The sequence below is a fragment of the Diadema antillarum genome, unplaced genomic scaffold (genome assembly GCF_040938485.1).
Source record: "Diadema antillarum isolate AM-2024a unplaced genomic scaffold, OU_Dant_1.0 seq00001605_RagTag, whole genome shotgun sequence".
In the NCBI taxonomy this organism is placed as follows: Eukaryota; Metazoa; Echinodermata; class Echinoidea; order Diadematoida; family Diadematidae; genus Diadema; species Diadema antillarum.
In genome coordinates this window covers 90181-116290 of record NW_027272318.1, presented here as the reverse complement: position 1 = coordinate 116290, position 26110 = coordinate 90181, and the positions used below count along the sequence as shown (strand labels likewise).

The window sequence follows — 26110 nt, the reverse complement described above, 5'->3', positions numbered from 1 at the left end:
AGTCAATCATGATGAAAAATAATATATCTGTATTTTGTCACCTTTTTGGTTAAAAAATATAGGTTCTAACTGCAATCTGCACGAAGATGGCATCCCACTGGTACTGTAACAAAAATGAAACAATAATTCTTATTTCTTGCGACACATTTCATATCTAATCTGTTTAATCTTACAGTAATGCTGCATGTGCCACATTACCATTCTTGGTATGTTTGATGGATGCCCAGTTAACTAATAAAAAACACAGCGTTTAATATACATACATTACTGAATGCGATACGGGGTAGGACATTAAACTCATATGCTTTTGATGTATGGTGTAACTGTTTTGAGAGCACTTAGGAAACTCTTCTATCCGAGTATTGCATTGGTGTTGCTCATGGCCTACAGAGCGAGACAAACAAAAGTTGTCATATGTTACTCAGATAAACTGTCTGATTATGCTGAGAATATTTGTGAGTGATGCTAAAACAAATCTTTGCAGAAAAAGACACATATCTGAAACTGCTTTGATTGCTAGACGTCACACCCATTGTTAACATTAGTACATCTTTCTACACAATTTGTAGTTTATCTTTCTCGTTGATCACCACCTGTGGATCCATTCTCATTGCAATTCTTACACAGATACTACATCTCTGCTCCTCAAAGGGAGTTTGCCTTCGGACACCTCATTTCAATGAGTGAAAAGATCCCTTTGAATATGAGTGGCAGCTTACGATGTACATACACATGGCTAACAACATACAAGATCTCATCACAGCTGCCAGAAGACTACTGTAAAAGTAGTTTCTTTCGCATACAGAAACTTTCGCGGTTTCCATCGGTGCCGACTTTTTCGCATGTGTTTAAATTCGCGGTCGGTAATGATAGCGTTGTAACAGCGACGAGTTCAAAACGTTTTCGTGTGATGTTAAATTCGCAGTTCAACCTCAAAGCGCGAAAATAAAACCACCGCAAAAGAAACCACTTTTACAGTACTTAGAATCATATTCACAAGAGAAGACTCATAATCATACATCATATACTATAAATACATGAGATGGAAATCCCTTCCATTTCACGCAGCTGAAAGATGCTACAAAATTTTACAAAATACAAATATACTGCAAGAATGAAAACTTCTACTGCTTAGATTGCATCATTTTACTCTATCAATTTCACCTCAGTCACTGGGTAGTTTTTTTTTTCAGCTTAAATTCCCTCTTTGACAGATGATAAAAGACAGAAATAAAATCTGATTTCTTTTTTCTTTTACACAAGGTATTCATACAAACAAATGTAATCGCTTTCTTTTAACGATGTTGGCTTGTCATTAGCATCAAGATTTGGTGGTGGTTTCATATAGATTTATTACCACCTTATTTATTCACATCAATCATCTAAAATCTTGGATTTTTAATTCTTTTAAGAAGTTAAACACATAAAACAAATCTTGAACACAGCTATCTTTTTTGTTTTCAATATTGGAAGATATCGTAGATTTGTACATGTTTCAACTTTTTTTTTTGGCATGATCAAGACAATAAATCTGATGGACCTTTCTATCAAAATATTGACTAACATGAAACTCAGAATAACTGCTACATAAAAAAAACAGATAACCCTGAATGCAACATGTCCACGTCAGGACAGCTAAATAATTCACAGTACAGTCATCTGTTAAAGGGACACATTACCCCTAGACATCTACTGTAAAAGTGGATGTTTTTGCATTTTTTTTCTCTGCCGAGTTAAGATGAATTTTGAGTGCAAGATTCCACAGAATCAAGATTCCATACATGGTGGTACATACAACACCAAAAGTATGGATACTTTCTTTTTTTTGCACTTGTTTCTGGTCACACGAAATGCATGAGAATTTCCACTTTTACAAATTTCCACTTTCAGAGCATGTGGATTCAATGAATCTACATAGAAATGCAATGTAAGAGTATCAGTAGAACATATCAGTTAAGTTTGAAAAAAAATCAGACAATACATTCAAAACTAATGAATGTTTCAAATTTTGGTCAAATCCATTGTGGCATAAGAAGGCTACATGATTTGGGAAGTCACAGTACACTGTAGCAAAAAGAGAATATGACATATTCCAATTATAGAAGCCAAAGTGGACCTCTGGTTAAAAAAGGTGGAGAAATGTGAATGTAGAGTACTGTAAAAGTGGATATTTTCACGCAACCAATTCTTTGTGCTTGGCCAGGTAAGAAGAGTTTCGCATGTTTTTAATTCCGCGAATATAGACACCAAGTACAGGAACATATGGCAAGAAAAAATATTTACATGCTCTTATTTTCGCACTAGTTTCTGGTTGCACAAAATATGTGAAAATGTGAACACTGCAAAAATTTCCACTTTTACAGTACCTGACTTTACCTCATTTAAAAGAAGGGGGAACAATATTATCCGCAACAAACCAGGGGAATGTATACTTTTAAATGATAAGTGAAACTACATACACATTTCAAATTGTTATAGCCTTCTTATCCAGCAAATGACAGTATATAAATTATCAAATCAAGGTAAACTATTGGAGGCTTGTCCGATTTCCTTCTAATTTCATTGATATATTCTACTAATATTTCTGCATTCACTGAATCTACACATTAATAACTATTATGGTACATTCCTCTTTGACGTTATGGCATTCATCCATACAATGTCTCTGCCAGCTCAATCACAGTCGTGCAAGAACTCTCCTTCGTCCAACAGCTTTCTCCTGGCACCTGTACCATCATCATGGTGAGATGGGTCGGCCGCAGAAAACAGCAATGGACTCCATGTGCAAAAACTTAGTATCGTCCGCTGGTGAGATACACTGTCAGCAGCACCAATTTTCCATTCTATGTTCCAAAGTAAACATGTCTACAGTCTTTCGTTTGGTTGCTGTTCCACCTTCCTGACTTCACACAGCCGGCCTGAGCCAAAAATGTCTGATTCATGCATTTAGCACTACTACTATGTCTTCTTGAAAGACTTCAAAATTGGGTAGATGTTGTTGAAAGCATCGTAGATCTCCTGTCTTACCTTTGCACCTGCAGAGGAAAAAATGTCATTTTCAGTAATGGACAAACATTGATAAAACCTTTGTGAAATACCTTAACCCTAAAAGGGCTGAGGGGGGCAGAATCCGCCCCCTCTACGTTTTGCGCTATAATTCTGTAACGCGAGGCGGCCTCGTCACGAGGCTTCTTGACTTTCTTTGTTCTCAAGTCTCACGCAACTTTTGCGACCAAATTTGCAACGTACGCGCATACTTTTGTGAAGCCACGCCCATTTTTGTAACAGAATGTCGCCCCTAAACGGGCACAATTTTGTGATTTTGTGTACATTTCCTATGGAAAACAGTGCTCTGTCATGAAAGTCATAAAAACCTGATTATTTTTACAATCAATCACTTTCATTGATTAATATTATGCTAATTATGGTAGCAAAGTGGTCAGTGACAATTTCCAATAAAAAACAAAGAAAAAACAAAAGTTGAAAAACAAAGAAATACATAAGAAATTCTGAAAACAATAAAATACATAAGAATTGAAACGAGTTTTGGAAGTTTTTGTGATGTACAATTGGTTGAATATGCTAAAACAGATTTACAAACCAAAAATAGACTCTCAATGCTTTTAATTCAGCTAAAATATGATGTTGAGCTTAACCCTAATCAGGCTGGGGGGGGGGGGCGGAATGCGCCCCCCCTCGATGTTTCGCGCAATATCTTTGCAGCGCGATAAGCTCCCACCGCGATGTTTCATGACTTTTTTCTTTCAAGTATCGCGCAACTTTTGAGACCAAAATTGTTGCGCCCGCGCGTAACGTTTTGACGCGACACCCGCTTGAAAAAAATTTGTCAACCCCAAAATTGCTCCAAAACGTGATTTTGTGTACAAATCCAATGCAAATTGTGTTTTTTTCAATTAATTCACATAAAAATTCATATCTTGACTTAGAATGGACGAAATTAATTTATTTTAGCATAATAAAGCTTCGAAAAATGTCTGTGATAAATCTCGGCCAAAAAACAAACAAAAACAAAATGTCGAAAAACAAGGAAATACATAAGAAATTCAAAAAACAATCAAATACATAAGAAATTAATTTCGATACAGATTTTTTTTATCCTATGTCTCAGGAGAATGATACAAGAAACATTTTTAAAAAGAAATTAGCTTAATTAGAGCATTAATAAGTGATTTAGAGCCCAAAACTGATTTTATGCATAAATTACAACAATTAATTAATACAAAATATAAGAAAAATTTTTCGGAGAAAGCAACCATACATTTTGATAGTATACGTCGCGGGCGTCGCGTGTGCCCATTTTCGGCGCAATCACGCGTTCCATAGGCGAGATCTGAAAGGGGGGGGGGGCGGAATCCCCCCCCCCCCCCCCCCCCCCCCCCCCCCCCCCCCCCCCAGATGTAGCATAGCCAAAAAAAGCCCAGCCTGATTAGGGTTAATTTGCATAATTTATTACTCAAAATTAGAAATTGATTGTTTCAAAAAATCTTGTAGATTATGACGTGGGTCTCACGCATGCAAAATTTCATCACGATCGCACCATCGATGGCCAAGATCTTGGAGGGGTGGAATCCGCCCCCCTCTGGTCTTAGCATAGCCAAAAAAGCCTGGCCCTTTTAGGGTTAATACAAAGAGTAGGCGGGTTTGAACCAAACATAAATGCAGTTACTCATTCACACTCTTTATCCATAATCCTGATATACACTTACAAATAACAGAGGATCTGTTATGGCTAATCATTGTTTCAGCAACTTCAACTTATCCTAAAATGGTAAAGTCTATATTTTGAGTAAGTGCCATAGCACAATTCTCATACACATCAATACACTATATTACTGTCCTAATATTACTAACCATACTGAATATAGGTTAAAAAAATTTCTAATTCAATGACACCATTTCTATTCTACTCACTTCTGAAACTGAGCTAGAGTTCTACTGATGGAGAGTTTGAAGTGCATTATAAATTACTGTTTTCTTTTGGTCATAGAAAAGATCTGCCATCCTTGTGTTGCGAATGTCTGATAGCTTACCTGTCAAGACAACTTTCCCTGAGACGAAAATAAGGAGAACGATGCGTGGCTTCACCATTCGGTAAATCAGACCAGGAAACAGCTCCGGTTCATAACTACAGACAAAAGCAATGTCAGAGATGCAAGTGTAAAATATTTTAAAGTGAAATGTTCTTTGTGCAATACAAATGAAATACTAGTGGCATATTTTGATGCCTTGTTCGGTACATACATGTATCTAATTTTTGTTGTTTGACCCTCCACAGAGCCACAAACTAGTCTTTAAACAAAGGATTGACGGGAAGGGAGTTGGAGGTACATGACTCCACAAATTTGAAAGGCATCATTCCCCTCCCCCTGCCAACAATGTATCTGTCCGGCTACAAGCAAGTGAAAATAGGGCTCTCTGAAGCAACCTGGACAGCTAAAATACACCCAAAAAATGTTTAAAGTGAATAAACTCCAGAAGAGAGGACAACCAATTGAAAGAAGACATGGAAGAGACACAGGTGGAGGAGGGGGAGCTTGGGAAAGTTCGCTTGAGGAAGGAGGTTGACAAAAAGGTGTGACTATGGTTTCTGTCAGTGTTAGAGTAAGTTAAATATGGTCACCCCTGTTATCGGGGACAAACCCGGAGCAAAACTGGATGACGATGATGATCCTGATGCACTCATCCACACACACATACAATAACCCCCCCCAAAAAAAAAAAAAAACCCCACAAAAACATAAAAACAAAACAAACAAAAAGTATATTTTTATACCTTAAGTTCTAGATAAGGGATACTATGTTCAATGGACATCTATACGCTGAGCATGAACTACCTAGAGAATTACCTTTACTAATACCGCAGTAATTCAGTATCAAGTGTGGAGTGTAAGCTACCATGAGAAAGTGTGCATGAGTCAAAATGTATACAAGAGTAAAATTGAGAAACTCAAAGTGCGCATGCTAAAAAAAACAACATAAATACCACAGAAGTACTGTAAAAAGCAGAGAGTGTGCAAAGAGCATGAATTACCTGGAGAACTGTACGTGGGTAAGCACAAGACCCTCCAAACGGATTGGGAACTTGACGTCACAGCTGCCCACCATATTTTGGATTTTGAAGTCGAGAAACTTGGCCTGTGTGTAGAAAGTAATGCAGATGAAGCAGACTAATAAGTACCAAGTACAACACAGCCTATTGCATCAGTACTGCATCCGCAAATTGTAACTTATGAAAGACTCCTGACCTTACAACATACTTATAATTTAATTGATTTTCCTGCTATTTATCGATATATAATGCTTTGGAAAAAAATTTGTGTAATAGAGTATTGCAAATAAACGTATCATCATTATCATCACTATTTTCTAATTACACCTACACACTTTTATTCTACTTGCCACTTGGTAATTCTAAAAATATTCTTTCAAAGCTAGATTTATCACAGTCCAAATGCCATTCCTTTCACGCTGAGAAAATGCTATGTGATCTGATATAGAAGTTAAGGAATACTTGGCATCTACATGTATTACATAATTTTGCGCTATTATTGAAACAGAACAACTGTTTCTGATTTATATGCGGATTACTTGTCTAAACAAAACAATACTTGCTCACAGGAAAAGTCGCTTTAGCAACTGGTATGCCTCCGTCATATCACATTATTCTCCCAATAGGTCTACAGTGCATATTGCCAGTACGAGACAACAGCTTCACATGATTAGCAAATAATCACTATCTTGTCATTACACATAAATTTCCATTACAATTCAAGCTGCATTTAACTATGGAAAACAGGTGAAATTTTACCATTTTCATTTGACCATTGACCTCATAGCTCAATACTTACCTAATCACTGTTCGGTAATGCATGTTTATACCAAATTAACCTGGCACAGTAATTATGCTGTATGTGTATACATTTAGTCACTTCCAAGGTATGAAGAAAATAGTGTAGTTTCAACACGAGTAATGTATGGGTAATTCTAGCATTTTTAGCTGACCTTTGACTTCATGATCCAGAACTTCTAAAAGGAATCAATGTTAGGTAATACATGTATATGTACTGCATTTTATGAAGATACCTTGAGCTATTTCCAACAAATTGACAAAAAAGTGAAATTTTAATATTCTAATTTGACCTTTGACCTTACGGTCAAACCCCAAAAAACATACTGCCTCCAGCAACACTTTACGGCAAAGGTATTAAAAAGAGATAACAGACAAGTTGCCTTGACCATCAGAGAAATATTCATATGTGTACATCTCTACTCCATATCTAATTGCACTGAGAATTAACAACTACTGTACGGAAATAAAAACAAACACTCACCGGAAAGCCCAGTTTCTGCACTACCCTGGCATACTTCCTGGCTGCCAATTTTGAATTATCTTCACTCTTGGCACCAGTGCACACCATCTTGCCCGAGCTGAAAATGAGAGCTGTTGTCCGCGGTTCCCGTATCCTCATGATGACAGCCGCAAACCGCTGTAAGAAAAAACATTTATGTAAATGCGCCAGAGCATCAGTCTTCTGCCATTTATATTTTCTGAAAATGGATGCAAAACAATTCAAGGGATTTGAGTTGTACTTCTATCTTATTTAGTAAAGAGGTCTCATTTCCTTTGCCATAATGTGTAGTTTCAGTGGGTAAGACTGGATTGTAGACGTCCTACTAGACACTGAGTGGGAATGAAGTAACATTTATGTGTTAATCATTTTGATATGGAGCTGAGAAGCACTGATAAAAACAAAGATACATTCACCAGGAAAAACAGCATGTTAAAATGATAATGTATGATTTCCTATGTTAGTTGGAAAGCAACAATTAGATCTCACCTTTGGATTGTACTCTGCGTTTCTGGCATGGAGGGCAATTTTCTTCAAATCAAGCTTGCAGCCAAGATTTACTGTGGACACAATATTCCTGTGAGAAGAAGTATGCAATAACATTACACTAACCAATTAGTAGGAGACACTGTGGATGCTTTATGAAAATGAATAGAATGACATGAATCAAAGCAAGTGATAACCTATTCAAATTGAATGTAAACAATTGGTATTTTCCAGTTACAAGTGTGCTTCTTAAAGATAATAAAAAGTTTGGTACCTCAAAAGTTTCCCTGAATTTCCTTGTCTTAGTTTGTGTTTCAGGTTAAAGAACGTTGTCTGTGGGACTTACTCGCCCCAAAGTGCTCTCATGTCTTAGTAATCATGCAATAATGGTTTCGTACCAGAGCCGCCACCGTACGGCGGCGACACGGCGGCGAGGTAGTATTGTACGAAACCACTGACTGCGACCAGCAGTGTGCAGCCCCATACGCATAGCTAACTGCGACCAGCAGCCCCATACGCATAGCGTAATGGGGCTTCGCATTGTAGCATACAGGATCATGACAGATTTAGTATCGCGGGTAAATGTCAACTTAAAATCCAAAAATTTCTTCAATTTGAAGACTTACCAATTAAGTTAAAGTATTGAAAACAGGCTTCGGACAACGTTTGGTTCTGCCAATAGTCCCTTTCTGTTTGAATTGATGACTGAATGTGACTCGGTCGAGAGGACCTTGGGAGAGCTACATACACTGAATACTACGGCTAGCGCATGCGCACACAAACATCTTATCCGTTCATGGATTTGAAATTTGTGCGCATGTGATGTGTTCGCATGCACTGGCTGTAGTATTCAGTGTATGTAGCTCTCCCAAGGTCCTCTCGACCGAGTCACATTCAGTCATCAATGCGAACAGAAAGGGACTATTGGCAGAACCAAACGTTGCCCAAAGCCTGTTTTCAATGCTACAACTTAATTGGTAAGTCTTCAAATTGATGAAATTTGTGGATTTTAAATTGATATTTACCCGCAATACTAAATCTGTCATGATCCTGAATGCTACAATGCGAAGCTCCATTACGCTATGCGTATGGGGCTGCTGGTCGCAGTTAATTGCATGATTGCTAAGACATGAGAGCACTTTGGGGCGAGTAAGTCTCACAGTGTTAGTTATATGAAAGGTACTTTAACCTGAAACACAAACTAAGACAAGGAAATTCAGGGAAACTTTTGAGGTACCAAAACTTTTTATTATCTTTAACTGGCAATAAATCCAAAGCTAACATTTTCAAATACAAAAAAAAAGAAAGAAATAAAGGCACCTTCCATTTCCATTCATCTCCAACAGCTGTGAGACTACAAACCATGCATGAAATATCTATGACTTTTTGCTGCCATACAATGGTACATGTCTGTTTGTTTAATCCATTCTCGTTTTGCACGGCAAAAACTATGTTTTGTCTTTTTCTTGTTATAGAGGATGCTAGTCAAAACACTATGGATGATTGTCAAATTAATCTTCTCATAAAAATAATTGAAGTGATTACAATTTCTTTACTGTTCCCATTGTTGGTTTCAACATTACTGCACAGAATGTGTCACCGACATTCTTGTCAAAGAGAAGGAGAAGGAGAAGAAGAAGAAGAAGAAGAAGTGTTTATCCAGATGGGAGAGCGGTCTTCCAATGGCGAGATTTCTCTGTTAGGCTTCTAAACTTACTGGAGCTGGGGGATTATTCCCGAGGATTCACTGCTGGTTGATGCCACTGGAGTCATTGGGGCCATGGGAGAGGCGGGGAAGTTGCTACCAGGCTGCATCGGCGAAGCACTGCCCACCGTGTGGGGGGAGGAACCAAATGCTGAGGTGCCGATGGAAGGAACCGACAGGTAGGACTGAGACTGATTGGAACCCACGGGGAGGTACTGACTTCGCGGACCTTCATCTTGATTCTCTTGCGATCCATGACCTTGATGCAAACCCTAAGAGCAAGAGAAATAGGAAAACTTGCCTTTGTACAAAGACTGTTTTGATATAAACTAATGTATTGCTCGTTGTCCTTTCAAATCAATGTAAGGAATGTAACTTTTGTCAACCCTGAACATGCAATTTATAGAGCAATATAAGACCATTTAGATAATTTCTCATTTAAAACGGTAAGAACTTTTAATATCTTAGGATTTAATTGATTGAAAAACAAGTTATAACATTACAGCAACAGATACTTTATACAACTCAACCTTGGCCAACATCAGGAGTGTGCACATAGCAGTAAACAGATGGAGACTGCAGCACAGGTCGTGCAGAGTAATTTACACCTCCACTGTACAAGTAGATGAGGCCCACAGGTCTATCAACTTCAAATCCAGCAAATGAAAATATGCTGTGAAAGGTCTAGACTCTATTAAATTAACCTTGGTTGTCAATGACAATGTTACACATTGACATAAATCATATTCATAATTTCATAAATCCTGGGGCTGTATTTGCTGTAAATTTAATGGAGATCTCTGCTCCAGGCTTCTGCTAATTAGACAATTAAACATCGAGTTGAACTGCTAACTTTAAATGAATTTAGTCGATTTTATGTCATGTTGTAGATCTACTGACTACGCGACAAAAAAAAAAAAAAAAAAAAAAAAATCTTGCCGCAAGGGCGAAGGCTGCTGGTGTGATGACATCATGACAGTGGGTGACCTACCCCAGCAGCTTTATGAATTGATACAGGGGTGATGTTCTGCTGGCTATACATGATGATGTTCTGCAACCACGCACGGATGTGTGAAGCGTCTACCTAGCAGGAGTAGCACTGTACACTAACTGAACTCCAGTCGGAAAGGCCTGGCCTGGCCTCTGGTGACGCTCTGTGTGTCCTTTCCTTAGTCCGACACGTTTCAGTACAGGTAGGATGGTCCAATGCACAGATGCATGCGATGAAAAACCCCTCTAAAAGTGAAAGAGGAGGAGCAGATCTTCCTGGCCAAGTGAATCACAGTAGTGGATGGTACTCGGACTCATTTCATTCACTTCTTGGAATAATGTACAACCTACTTTCTATAGTATTCTAGGTGGAGTACCAGTGCCTCTGTTCTGGATGACAACTGTCCATGTCACTTGCGACGCTAGCGATAGCGTTATATATCGCATGCACAATATTATTACACGAAAAGATTGTAATTGCACGGCGCGCGGCGGTACGGTCGGGCACTGTATGAATTGCACATCAATCTGCATGCACGCGCACACCGATGCCTAGCGCCTCATCATCAATCGAGTGCAGTGTTCTCCACAGAACTCTGACTCTGAGTTCTGTGGTGTTCTCGCGCTAGAGCAAACAGCGCCATCTACACAGCTCGTGACTCGCTCGGGATCTCGGAGGCGAGGGTACACGGTATACCGGGTGTGTGAGATGATACGCACATCAACTACAGCTTCTGTGGTGTGCTGTATAGTGTGTGTGTAGTAGAGGGGGATCAAACAAGTTTGATCAACACAAACCAAATAGGGATCTCTCTGCCTGAAATATACAACACTTCTAGGTGCTTTTCATCAAAAATTGAAAGGGTAGCCATCATCATCTTCATTCTCATTGGTCTACCGTATTTTGGTTGATCAGACATCGAGGAAAGAGCAGCTGCATTATGTCCGGAAAAGAGAGGATTGCTGTTTTCCCATCACGAATGTGAGTCATGTCATGAGCTAAAGAGATTTGTTTTTGTTTGACCATGTCCATGAATGATGATCCTACTTCCTAGATTACTTAGATGTTTTGACTTTCTTATGATGATAACCCTAGGGAAACCTTATTTGTAGCCATGCAAAAAAAAATTAATAATTGATTGAGAATTACTTCAACAGTCCAAAAATTAGGGTTGAGAAACAGCAGATCCTGTCAGCATCTTGGTCAGAAAGATCAGTCTTTACAATGTCAATGCTGTATCTTGTCGTTGGGGATACAATTTGTATGTTCTGCGGAGACAAGACCTAGCCTATAATTCGTCTGTTGAGAATGAGAAGGGCATTAAGTCTTCTCGAACACTATGGGTTTTGTGGTCACTTAACGCCCTTATCATTCTCAACCGACGAGTATGTCTGGCTTCACCTCGGAAGCCACTTCTCATACTGAGAAGAGCCGTAAAAGTTTGAAAATCATAGATTTTTCTGTCTGAGGTGAGAAGAGCTAACTAGGTAGATAGTAGAGCCTTCAATCTTTAAAGACGCAGTAGGGTTGGACCTACTACTCATCGACCGCCTAATGTTTATTTGCTTGATAAGAATATTTAACACTGAAATTCACGTTAAAAACTTGACCTATGTGATTGAGTTAATCCAGCTCTATCAAATGCCGTTGTTCCCTTTTCGATTCGAAGTTTCAGTGCAAAAATATCGCCGACGAACTTGTGTGGCCTTGTTTCAGCTCCCCGCGGTAAATCGCGTTATTGATATTAGGATCGACCGCTGTTTTTGCATTGACAATGCACGCAAACCGAGTTGTATTGAACACCGTGTTGTACGAAGGTTTTTAGGAGCCTTTTTAAAGTTTTAGAAACTTCCATAGACATTACATTGTGCTGTCATTACGATTCGGCGAAAATATTCATTTGAAATTTCGTCCTTGATTAAAACCATTAATGAACAGTGAATTATCGCGTTTTCCCACTCCATCCTCATCTACATTCAAAGCCAATCCATTTTTATGTGCTTTGCGCGCAGAGAAGTGCGTACTAAGTGTTCAGTGCGCGAATTATACGCGGTCGGTATAAAAGAAGGTGGTCGATATGTAGTAGGGCTACCATACCAACAATCGGTTCCGGTAGAGCAGATACTGTAAAACGAGGAATTTTCGCGTGCACTTTAATTTCGCGAATTTCGCGAGCGCCAAGATTCGCAAAATTAAAATGCACGCGAAAGTTCTTGTTTACACTATATGCATTAAACGCCAGTGGCACTTCGCGAAAATTTCCTGCCATGAAAAAGGCTGTCAGCTCCAAATCGCGAGAATTTCATGCCGCGAATATATCATGTTTTACAGTAGTGACCGATGATAGTATGTAATTTATTTGACTCTTCGAGAATCCCCGTATAGGAGTCAACTCAAAGTCTATTTAATTTAGTTTAATATAGCTCGAGAATCTACTTTTACAGCTTTATCGATCTTTATGTCAGATGTAAGTAATAAACATGTACATGCATAGCCAAAGAAATTTGACTGGAGAAAGATGACTGTTGCTATTGGGTGTGAATGTCGTCGATGCATTGTGTGCGATACCTCCTATCTGCTTTCAAGTGGCTGACAGGCAGCAAATGAAGATTAATTCATTCGGACAATCCATCCATGTCTGCCCATGCTACGGGTTCTTGATACAGATGTCGGGTGTATATTTGTCTGAGAGGATTTATGGTTGGAGTTTAAAAAGTATTACGCATTTACCACTTGAGATTTAAAATTCTCATCCTTTTGACAATATTTCTACTTGCGCAGAGTTTGGTAGAGTGTAATTTGCCACCTGCTGACTTATCAGTGGTATGGTATGGTATATCAAAGTAGACCATATGTGACCGGCGACAATTGTTTCAGGCAAAAGTCGGGCCTTTTGAAAATTCATTTTTTCACTGAATCACATTACCCATTTCCTAAGCTTTGCTTGATATAAAACACTTGCATTCTTTGGCACCATAAGTGGGCATGGAAAGCGAAATAAAATGCACTTTTGAAGTTGTTAGCCTGACAAAATTGCGAGAAAACAGGCTTTGAAGATTCACCTCTTTCTCAAAGACAATGTCCGAGCGGCGATGCGAGGTGAGAATCACCCATCCGTACGATGGTGCCAATCGATGTTAAGCTCCGCCTCTAGCAACCACATCGCCTTCTAATTGGCTCACTGAGAGAGTCAAATTTCCCGGGCACCCTTCCTAGGAGCTCAGCGTATGGAGCCGAAAAACAATGCGGTTCGCTCGGGTTTGTTTTACCATTACGTCTTTCAAGATGGCGGATACGATAATTGCACGTATAGTGTACATGTGTATGGGCGCACGCATCCACACGCCATGACCATGTGCATGTAACAGGAGCGGGTGGCGAATCCACACATTTACAAATCGCGTTTTCATTGTTGTTGATTTGACTTTGGCGACCCTTTTGTAGGCAGAAAAATGCCAGTGCTGTCAAAGGTCACGCTTCCTGTTTGTTTTGCTTTTACAAGCCGTGCATATGTTGCCTTGTTCGGTGGTGTTAATTATATTAAAACAAACAAACAAACACGTCTCGTTAGTTTCGTGCGATCTTGAAGTGTAGTATTTGAATATAACTGGTTTCATGTGACCTCTCCTTTCCTCTCATCTACCTTCCCTTGAGTCAGTCTGCTGTCATAATTTTTACTACACGTACAAGTAGACTATTGTTTTTTTTTCTTTTCACACGATTATGTCGGGCTAAATGATATTTGTTTCACTTCCGTTGTCGAACATTACGGTAGAATAGTTTGGATAGAAAGCCAAACGAAGAGCACACACTACACCGTATAAACCACTATAGCAAGAACAATGGAGCATGTAATCATGCATGCGTGGACAAAGCATTCCCCAAACGCTGCAACTGGTGTCTCCGAAAGCCAAATTATGTAAATGTGTGCGACGCACCAGCCAATCGCATGCGAGACCTTGCGCCGTAGCAACGCTGGGGATATTGGCGCGGCGTTCGAAAGAAGCTCGAACCTGACGAGTGCGATCCAACATCTATAGGGTGCTTAAAATTCCTTTTTCGATAGGAAAAACGTAGTCTTATGGTATGAAATCAAGTGTAGATGTAGAAAACTTATCAAAGATTTGATTTCTGCAAAAAACCCAAATCGACAAAAATAATGGTAAAGATCTTTGTACCCTGCCTAGGAGGAAATTTGCTCTTGCGACTTTTGCCTGAAACCGTTGTCGCGGGTCACATATTCCTTTTTTTTCTCCCTAAGGTAACGTAGTTATGGGTAAACTCAGCCCCAAGCTCAGCGCGTGCATTATAAGTGGCCAAGTTTACCAGCTAGGCGGAGTGTACCCATAACTACAGTTGTGTGATATGATAGGTACCGGTATGGTAGTTAAATATGTTGACAAAATTGAAGCAAGCTGTGTAGTGTATACGTGGTATAAGTTGTCATTTGTACATCATCTTTCATGTAACATGAGATGAGAACTGATAACTGATACAGGGAAACTTCTGTTCAAGGGTTTGTTTGTTTGTGTGTTTGTCCATTGTGGTGTGCAGTCTTGCATATATGGCCTTTGTTCTTTGTCACAGTTAAAAGACCCAATAGCATATTAGAGATTCATACGATTGGAAGGTTGGGCTGGTTATCCATTTGAGAGTACCTGTTATGAATTGTGTACAGCTTTATCACTGATTTCTATATGCCTCCCCCCCCCCCCCCCCCCCCCCAAAAAAAAAAAAAAAAAAAAAAAAGAGAGAGAGAGAAAAAAAGAAGAAGATACAATCTTACTTCTTGCATGGATAAAGTTCTTTCAAAATACAGCTGTACCTTAACAATCTAAATGCTATTTCAGGGTACCAGGTATTCAAAACAATAACTTGTATGTCCATCTTGCAGAAAACCCAATTCAGTTTGGCTTAAACTTCAAAGGGCATGGAGAAATGAGGATCTTTGTAATTTATGTTATGGATCCATCCATTTCTCTCAAGTTTAGCACTTGGATGGTCGTGGCATCCATATGAATAAAAATATTTTGCTCACAACTCACAATGGCAGCCAACACATGAATTGAAATTTCATGCATAACATTACATCATTGTGAGTATACAGATGTGTAAATATATAAATATTGCTGTCATGGTCGCCTTGATAATGAAGAGAGAAAAAAGAAACAGAAAACAGAAACAGAAAGCCAAAAAGGAAGATGACAACAATCTAGTTTTCAGTGAGTTAATACTTTTATATCTTTCTTTAATCATTCATTTTCACTCCTTGCTAATGCTTTTTAATCCTTTTTTATGCAATTCACTTTTCATTTCTTTATTTGACAATAAAAACAAATTAAGCTCTCACTCTTTTAAAAGAGATTTTTGTCAGGGAACACAATGAAGAAGTTGGTATTTGTAATTTGCAAATGGATATCACATCTCCTCACAAAACTCTGAGAAAGGGACTTCTGACATGCATTAAAAAAAAAATCCCCATTTCTCTGTGTCCACTGTTCAAAGCAAATTAAATGGGGCTCTCTGTGGGATGTAGGTGATAAGTTCTAGTTTCATACCCTGAAATTGCATTTTGATTGATTCACTACTTATCATTGCAGAACGTCTGATTGTATTTTTTTTTTTTGACACGCGCAGCTGAAGAATGGCAACTGGAGTTGACTATTACCAATGAGTGTGCATCGTATGCTTTGATGCACATATTCCCTGACCAGTGTTATTGTGGTTTTCGAATGTCCCCGATGGGCAGTGAATGTATTGGGCCAGCCATGAATCCCCATGCTACACAGTTGTTAATGCATGTGGATACACTATCGTTTTAAAGTTAGAAAAATAAGAAGATGCACAGATTGATAACTCTGACAATGAAGACACCAAAAGTATTGTTTAAAGTGTAGATCTATTAATCTACATGCTTTTACAGTTTATTATCATTATCTATTAACATATTGCCAACATCTACCCTGTTTACCTCTGATTTAGGGCTCTGACGACCATGAAGGTTCGTCTCAAGGGGGCCCAGAAGGGTCACAGTCTCCTCAAGAAGAAGGCAGATGCTCTCACCCTGAGGTTCAGGCAGATCTTGGGGAAAATCATTGAGGTTAGTTTAACAATTCTATGCATTATTTTCTATCATTTATAGATATCTCACTTTTTTTTGTGTGTGTACTGAGTATCATGGCTTCATACATGATCTTGTCTATCCTTCTTAGTTCATTAAGTTTACTTTATACATTATACTCTACATGTTTCTATTTATTGAGGAGAGACCTTGTACAATGAAAATGTCAGTGTCATAAAGTTTTGCTCTTACATTCAGAATTTCAGCATTATAAAGTCTGGTCTAAATTAAGATTGGAGCAAGAGTTAGAAGTACTGTACATACATAGTATACAGCATTCACAGATAATGATATGATGCATTTTATCATAATGATATGACCAATGGTATTGCCAAATTATGGTCATTTTAGGTTCACATGCTGTAATGTGCACATTTCTACACAGGGTAAGAAAGATAGCCACTTCCAACTGAAAGTGACATGCCAACTTAGATATTTTGGAAGATGTTTGCCAGGCTCTTTAGGCTTTTTATGTTTGTCTGTCTGTATGTTCATATATGCCTACACAATGAATGCCTTCAACTACGGATCATTGCAGGAACATATGCCTAAGCACACAGATCACAAATCAAGTCATACTGCAATCGAAACTAGGTTCACATGTTTAGTATTAATATTTGGGATGGTTCATTATTAATTTTATGGTTGCATTTTTTTTGTGGTCTTTTTCAGTGAGCTTTATAAAATGTTTGACTTTTGGATAGAGTACTTATTAAACATTCAGAGTGTGTTTGCAAAATTTGGCCACCTCAACAAGAGATGTCAGTGTTTTCATGTACATATTATGAATTAAAATATAAGTTCTGCAATTTTTTTTTTGGTAGCCTTTTTGTGGCGTACTTTGGAAGGAACATATTTGAAAACAACATATTATGCGACATTGCTCTCTTGCTGAAGCCATTGCCATATCCCCAACATGCAATGATTAAAAGAACAAAATCATTCTGCTCAACAGACTTAGCAGAGATTCTTATCCGTAGTTTGGAAATGAGAAACTCTGCCCAGATGCTTGTCATGCACACACCGAAAGTGTGTGGAGTACAACCACACAGGAAGTTTACTTGAATCAGAACAAGACTTTGGAGGAAATAGAGATTCAACATTCAGAGGAAATACTCAGCGTGTGTGTATGTGTGTGTGTGTGTGTGTGTGTGTGTGTGTGTGTGTGTGTGTGTGTGTGTGTGAGTAGACAGCAGTGTGTAATCATGCATATGTTCTTGTGTTTGTGCATGTATGGAAGACCTTTTAGTGAATGACCAGCTGCAAATTTGGAATTGAAGTTAAAAGATGTACGTAGGGTATCATCTAAAACATTTAAATTATTTTGTAGATAAAAGTAGTGTCATGGTCACATTGCATCAAAGATGTGTGGAAAACAAAGATACATTTTGTATGATTTCCAAAGTACAATTGATATTATAACTGAGCAACTTGAGCAGGTATGACAGGTACCCAAGTTTCATTTTCATTTTCATTTCATTTTGAATAAAAATATAAGAAAAATGCAGCAAAACATTTTAATATGCATAACGACACAAAAACAGTACAACTTTGTAATCACTATATTTGCTCATGTTTTGCTGTTTGACACCCAGTGTCTTCTTATGGCATGATCCAATGACATGCCTTTAAGTTGAAATGTGAAAAAAAAGAAGCTGGGTAATGATTTTTACTTCTAAACTTCAATCCCACATTCTCAGTTTGTGAGTCAGCACAGTGTTTTAAGCTGTCAACAAGATTTGATAGTCTAACAAGAACCTTTTCCTTGTTTCCTGTACATTGGTATTTGTTATATTAGAACCCTTACCTTGTGGGAAAAACTATATCAAACATGTCTGACATGCATCCAGCTGTTGTCTAGAATACCTTTATTGAATTGATGAAATCTTTCTGTTTAACTTTTCCTCTTTGCATAGAACAAAACATTAATGGGAGAAGCCATGAAGCTGGCATCACTGTCACTTGCTGAAGCCAAGTTTGCCATGGGGGACATCAGGTAATTTGGACCATTTTTTATGACATTTTTATCCTTCTAAATAGTAAATTCAGCATTTTAGTGAATCTCCTAATCGAGTATATACATATCATATGTTGTAAAGCTTTCACTACTGTGATTATTTCTTTCAGGTCTTGAATTTTGTATGTAGCAATACACAGCTGTAGTTCTAGGCGTATAAAAAAAAGTTTCTGTCATGATATTACTCATTAGAGCAGAAGAAAATTATTTGAATCTGCATGCTAAGACTTTTGTTTAATTTTTGCTGCATGGAACCCATATTGTTCATACAGAGTCTCATGAACTGAAATTATTCTATGTGGTAATAATGCTAGTATCCACGAGAGTTGTACTTTTGTAGATAATAAAAGCGCAAATTAAAGAAACATTGAGAAAAAAGAAAGAAAAGAGAAACTGTACATTACGTTAAAAGTCTTTCTGTGTTGAAGGGAGAAAGCTGTGTAAGGAAAAAGAGATTAGAAATGCATAAACTGATTAATGTCTCTCTCTTTGTAATGGACAATATCTTTGCTATATATAGCAATTCACTGGAAGACTTGTTGCATCAATTACTCATCCTTCCACTGTCATTTAACTCCTTTGTAGCCACAATGTCCTGCAGAATGTCACCAAGGCACAGACCAAGGTCAGGTCAAAGAGGGAAAACGTGGCCGGAGTCAACTTGCCAGTCTTTGAACATTACACCGATGGAGCAGACAGTGAGTGGAAAGATAATGGCACCCAGGTTCTCTCCCATGTGGCTTAATCAGTAGCTCAAACAAAAAAAAAATATAGTCAACCAGGACTCAACAATGCCATTTTTTCCCCTCTTATGGCCCATTCGACCATCTAAACCTTTAATATGAAGTTTTGGTGGCCCAAAATTAATGGAAACATAGCAATCCATTTCAAATCGTAGGTGCCCAATTGGGCCACCAAACGATGGTTCCATGACGCTTGCTTCTGCGACAGTTGCTCCTGCGAAATATCTGCGCTCTAAGCCAACCGTAAATTCCACCCACAAACATAAACCCTTACCCTAATCCTAATCCTCAAATCAAACTAGACTTAAAACCCCATCACAACCCTAACGCTAAGTCCTTCAAGAAAATAAGACCATGGCAATTGTCGCAGGAGCAAATGACATTAAACCCCAAATGATAGCCTTTTTGGAAATTTGGTGGCCCAACATCAATTCTTAGTGGCCATCGGCCACCAGGCCAACTGCCAATGTCAAGCCTTGGCTTGCCTAACAGACCAATTACAAATGGAGTTTGTTTCATGATTTGGTCATGAGAGAAGAGTTTGCTATATTGTATGTTTATATTTCATTGTGCAGGGAATAATTTTCCTGGTATCGCATCGCAATTTGCTATGCTTTTTTACACCACTGCTACACAAACTAACTTTTGTGTAGCAGTTTTCTTACATAGAAGTGTACAGGATATCATTGGAGATATTTTTCATCAGCTGAAATTGCTAATCAAATTTGAGTTTGAAAGTTATTCCCTGTTGTATCATCTCTTTAAATTTTTGCATCATCTCCTTATTGCATCATTTGTTTGAATTAGCGTGGCTAATCAAATGTAGACATTTGTACAGAGAAACACAGCAGCAATTTAGGAACGTGAAGGTATATTTTCCCTTTCCTCCCGTACAATTATCATATTGTCTCAACCCGAGGCATAGATATGCCATGGGGTATTTTGTGCCTTGTGCTGTACTGATTACTGCAGCTGTTTAACCCATTCTGTGCCAGGAACTTTGCACAGTATGTACAAAGCTATGGGGTTTTCTGTGCCCATCAGCACTCAAAACCCATGAAGGGATGAGGGACACTATAGGACTATCCAGGACTATTTCAGGAATAACAATAACAAGAATTGTGATTTATTTAGGGCATAATAATCATTAATTCATTCTCTATGCAACTTACAACCAAGCTGTAGGCAGACTACATAACAACTCCTAAGTAATTATTGTCTTATATTTAAGAAAATGATAGAATAGATTTCTTAAAGGTTTTTGAAAGGAAGAAAGCAAAATTCTACTAGCTTTCAACAAATTTTAAACCAGATTGGTCTGAAGAACAGTCTTGACTAATGGAAATGAAGATCTTTTCCTCTTGTTGTAAGATGATTGTATTTTATAACATACGTTATGTGCCGAAGAGCAGCTTACAGGTAATCGACAGATATGATCCAACTCGAGATTAATATCTTGCCACCTTATCTTCCCTTCAAAGCTTATGAGCTGACTGGTCTGTCACGGGGAGGGCAGCAGGTGGATCGACTGAAGAAGAACTACGCCAAGGCCATCGAGCTCCTGGTCGAGCTGGCCTCGCTACAGACGTCATTCGTCACCCTCGATGAGGTCATTAAGATCACAAACAGGCGTGTCAATGCTATTGAACATGGTGCGTTTTTACTCTCAAGTTTTATTCAGTATTTAAGTTTCCTCTTGACCATTATATTGTTGTGTGTGTACCCTTCTGGTTTTAGCTGTCCATTGGCAACCCAACGCTGCACCCTGGCACTAGTCCGACGATCTCTGACCAGTAAAAATCACTGTCGGACCAGTAACTTTTTCAGGAATGGACCAGTAAAAACTGGAAAAATTGGGTATCTACTGGCCTAACAGAAAGTTTGCACTGGTAGAAAAAAATGGGTGAGAGTGCAGCCCTGTACAACCCTTTTAACTTTCATTGATATGTATTTGAGATAATTTGCAAATCTTGTGATTATATGTATGCACTGTATGTTTGAGTGCAACAATATGAATGTATGTATGTATGTATGTATGTATGTACAGACTATATGTAAAGATTTCCTTCAAAAGTATGAAGTGATTATAAGGTACATTTGTAATAGATCCAATCAAAGCAGTGTCTGTTCTGCCGCACTGTGTCTTCATACTGACAGGCAGGGTTTGCGTGTCTCCCTTCTGTATTCCACAGTAATCATCCCCAAGATCGAGAACACTATCTCGTACATCACCACGGAACTGGACGAGCGGGAGAGGGAGGAGTTCTACCGTCTGAAGAAGATCCAGGAGAAGAAGAAGATTTTGAAGGCCAAGGAGGAGGAACGCAAGAAGCTGAGGCAGGCGGCCGGCGCAGACGGCGATGTCCGGAACCTCATCGACGACGACGCAGACGAAGATTTACTCTTCGACTCATAGTGCTGAGACATAGGATTTAGGAGAAAAATAGTAGAGATGTACATGTATATTTACATATCATGCTACAGTATATTTTGATGTCAAGAAATGGTGTACCATTTGAAATATATTAAGTTTGAACTATTTTGTTGGTGCAGTGTGAATGGGTTTTTCGAAATGGAAAAGTGTGTAGGTAATGAAATGCATTGAGAATAAGAAATGTTTTGAGAGAGATCTGAGCAGAAGGACTATCATAGCCTTCTCATTGGGAGATCATGAAATGTTGTAGGACATCGCAAATTCATGCTCTGGTCAGAAAAGTTCCTTCATGATACATTGGACAACACCGTGCTCATATTATACCTTGTGTATGTAAAACAAACAAACAGACAAACAAAACAATCTGGTTCTGCGCTGTTGATACTCTTACCAAACAGATTTTGCAGGGAATGTTGAGCATGCACACTAGTATGTGAATTCCTGTGGATGCTGAACCATTTTTTTAAGAAGCCACATTGTTCCTGAACAGAGTCATGTTGTCAAAAAGAGCACACAGGAGCAGACCAGAATCATCGCAACATGTTTTCAATCAGTGCGCAACTCTGTTAATGACCCTCTTGGATAGATGGTTTGTGGCCAGCGGAGCTGCAGATAGTGCAGGTACATATGTTGTGCCTGTAATAAGCCCGATAGAGACAGATCATGACACAAATTTGTATAATGTTTGTGACTAAGATGGGTCATGTGTGGTCATCTGTATACTGTATAACCAGAAACATTAAAGGCATAAAATTGTTTTGAATTGGAGCCGATGGTCTTTTTCACAGCGTGAATTATTAGTAAGTGGCCGACCATGATAGTATACAGTATTGTACTGGCATTCAATGCATTGTGTGTGTGAGAACTCGTGTGAATGTTGGCTTCTTGCAAAATTTGCAAAAGCTTCATTCATGCCCAAATTTCTGGTTTTACAGTATCCCAAGAAGTGTAACATTGCTCCATATTCACTGTAAAATGGGTCTTTTTTTGCAGTTATGCAGCATATCATTATCATTGTAGAGACTCTTGGTTGATGGAATGCAAGAAAAGATGATATATTTAGTAGCTTATTTCATGTTCTCTATAAATCCCCCATATGTATCAAATTGTTTTAGTTTATCAGTATTTCACAAGTTACAACCAGTGCAACTCATATCAACAGCATATTCACTATGCTGTAGCGTTACTGCATAGGGAAATGAAATGTTAATTATTGAAATGTGCCCTGTACTAGTGTGAATTAAGATTTGCATTCCAATGTCCTCTGGAATGCTGTGAATGTGCAAACTTTTGCACTGGGTTATTTCCCAGGAAGTTCATGGGTATGTGATTTCCAAGATTAGAGTACTTCTGTCAACAATCTCCAAATAGTCCTGTTATAATTTTTTTTTTGTTATGTTGTGATAGTATTAATACTTAAGCACAGATTTCACCAAAATTGTTTACAGTTGTGTTAGTATATATTGCTGCTGAAGAGGTTAGGTCAGCTACATTATGAAAAAAAAGAATGTGAGATTACATTCTCAGCAGTATTTACTATGTAGCATGTACTTTTCCTCAATATCAACCAGGCTTGTAAGTGCAGTATGGAATGTAGTGCTTCTCATTCCACACTGTGCATATTGTCAGTACTTGTACTTATGCAGTGCATGTAAAAGTGTTTAAAAAGAAGGTGGAGGGTGAAGAAAGTAGCCAAACGGGAAAGGGTTTATTTCTTGTGATGCTCAATCTCAGTGTGACTGTTGGAAAGTCATTGTAGACATCACTTGTGCAAGCATCATAGTTTGTGTTTTTTGATAGTGAATACATGTATAAATTATTCCAAAACAAAGAAAGTTGGGACTCCTCTTACATTTTTTCCTTTTTTTTTCTTTGTTATTTTGTCATTGTGTTAAGGCTATCATTTCCAAGATGAGCAGTTCTGAGAACCAATTAAAAATACAATGTCATGTGAGTCAAACTGGCATTTATTGGGTGTAAAGCTTGCTACCATTTCACACTAAGATCTCATTAGATGCAGGTGTAGCTGTTATTTTCTCTTTAACTGAGAATAACCTGATATTAGTCAGCAGATGCTTGTTCACACCCTCAGAAATGACTAATATTAGATTTTAGATTTGTTATTGGTCTTCGTTCAAAAAAAAAAATGAAGGTACATGCTACTGCTCAGCAATTATTTTTTTTTAAAGCACATGCTTTTAAAGTAATGGCAGTTATTCCATTCAAAACGCCTAGTTGGGACTTTTCCTTATCCCAGTTTCCCACACTTGTCACACTGCCGCATGTACATCATATTAAAAATGTTGACCAGTGTTGGAGGAGATGCCATGTCCAAGTGCATGTTGCACATTTGGAGTTTAAAATGCAATGCAAAATTCATTTCTGGATGTGTGTAATAATTTTAATCTCAGTAAAAACAGCATCTGAAACCTCTTGATCATTACTAGCTATAGTTGTTTGAACTCATCGTCCACTATTATCGGGAATGAGCCATGCAGGCTATTGCTGTGGATCTGATCCAACCAACTGCTATCATTGTCGAGTGATTCTTTTTTTTCCCTTGGCTACAAGTGGAATTCCCTACCCCTAGAAAAAAAAAGAAGAAGTGTTGACCGACTTTAAAGGTACATGTATATAAAGTCATGACTGACCAGTTGTGAGCATTGGGCCTTTGTCCTGATGCAGCAACATTCACACAAGCAAGGCGTACGGTTTGTGAGGCCACACAGCAAAACCATGCATGAGCACAGAGAATATACATTGGGTAGAACCGTTAAATTTAAATGTGGTCACTCGGACGCTGTTGTGATAGCTATTGTCTTAATGCATGTACCTTCCCTGCAGCCCTGACTTGGGAGACAAAGCAAAGATAGTTGCCTTCAAATATAAAATGCACTCGGTCAGTTGGTAAGGAGTATCTACACCAACTCTCTCAGCATTATGCAATAGTGCATTTTACACACCCATCTTTCATTCCTCCAGGCCAATTTTCAGAACATTTCGTTCAGCATACACTGCACATGATCAAGTTTTTGTTTCATCTTTGCAAAGATATAAAAGATACTTTATTCTGAATATGACAATATATCTGTGTATATATACACATGAGATTATATCCAACTGTAGTACATATATATATGAGCAATGGTATGTGTATAATGACAAAGTCTTACTCATGGTGTTAGATAGTACCGTTGTACAAGTAGCTTTAAGAAAAATGGTAGATGTGTACTGTTTTATGGTAAACTACACTCATCTTTATGAGCGATACATGTTTCTGGTTTTTGAATAAAAATGTGTTTTAAATGTACTGGCAGAAAATGTTGGTACCGAGTATTCTTTCGTGTGAACTACAATGTAGCTAAGGACAAGTTTTGCACTTGTGATAATCATCCTCTCAACAAGCTAATATATTTTTGAAGGTCTGATATAGCTATGTACTGTCACTCTGGTTCTGTAGAAAGAAAAATATTAACACAAAAACATAATATTGCAACTACTCCCTTGCCCTATAACATTTTACACAGTTCTTTGAATCAGCAGATTTGATATAGTGGCTATTTCAGTGATGACCTTCACAAGTAAAATGTCTAAATATGCAGAAAATTACAATTCAAATGGAAACAACAGAACTATGCCCTACAAAGTTACTTTCATCTCATGTTGAAGAATATGGGTACCCTCTGTTTGATTCATACACTAAGAATTTCTTCAAAATTAGGCACTAAATGTAGCAATGAAATTGATGTGCTGGTAGTCATACTTAGACAAGTTAATGAAGCTACACTGTACAACATTTTCACCACAAGTGGTACATGTATTATGTACAGAACATAACAAATTTTTGTTGGAGACCTGTGCAGACTTCTGCCAATACTGCCCAGGTGATATTTTGGAAGACCTGAATGTAGACACTTGCGACTGAAGGCAAGTGCTCTGGCGACTCTTTATAAATACAAATGTGACTACTTTGGTAGCTATTCATTGTGAAAATAGCTTTTAAATGATTAGTTAACAAGTTCAGTACCTTCGTTTTTCATTGCCCCATGATTTAAGGCATTCCATAGGTCAAGTGAGTAGGGCCTAGGTCAACAGGAAAAAAAAATCACATGAAATCTACACCTAAAAATGTATAGAATATCACTTCAGAGTTTTACCACCTACTGAATGATATGATCAAAGGAGTTCCAAGTGGTCCTACAAGCAGTAATGCCTTCTTGTACTTCATATGATAGCACTATTT

The 26110-nt window shown here is 38.2% G+C and overlaps 2 protein-coding genes across 2 annotated transcripts; one reads left to right on the top strand and one right to left on the bottom strand.

Annotated features, from left to right (window-relative positions):
- Positions 1–2185: 2185 nt before the first annotated feature.
- On the bottom strand, positions 2186–10845 carry LOC139711031 (TATA-box-binding protein-like). The gene is made up of 7 exons (XM_071622954.1): positions 10553–10845; positions 9574–9833; positions 7860–7947; positions 7353–7508; positions 6053–6156; positions 5052–5146; positions 2186–3035 (listed from the first exon to the last, which is right to left on the bottom strand). The coding sequence occupies exons 1-7, from the start codon at positions 10601–10603 to the stop codon at positions 2959–2961; spliced, it is 831 nt and encodes a 276-aa protein (XP_071479055.1). The 5' UTR covers positions 10604–10845; the 3' UTR covers positions 2186–2958.
- Positions 10846–11229: 384 nt separating this feature from the next.
- On the top strand, positions 11230–23057 carry LOC139711043 (V-type proton ATPase subunit D-like). The gene is made up of 6 exons (XM_071622965.1): positions 11230–11533; positions 16535–16652; positions 18590–18669; positions 19276–19388; positions 20915–21085; positions 21626–23057. The coding sequence occupies exons 1-6, from the start codon at positions 11493–11495 to the stop codon at positions 21847–21849; spliced, it is 747 nt and encodes a 248-aa protein (XP_071479066.1). The 5' UTR covers positions 11230–11492; the 3' UTR covers positions 21850–23057.
- The last annotated feature ends 3053 nt before the right edge of the window (positions 23058–26110 follow it).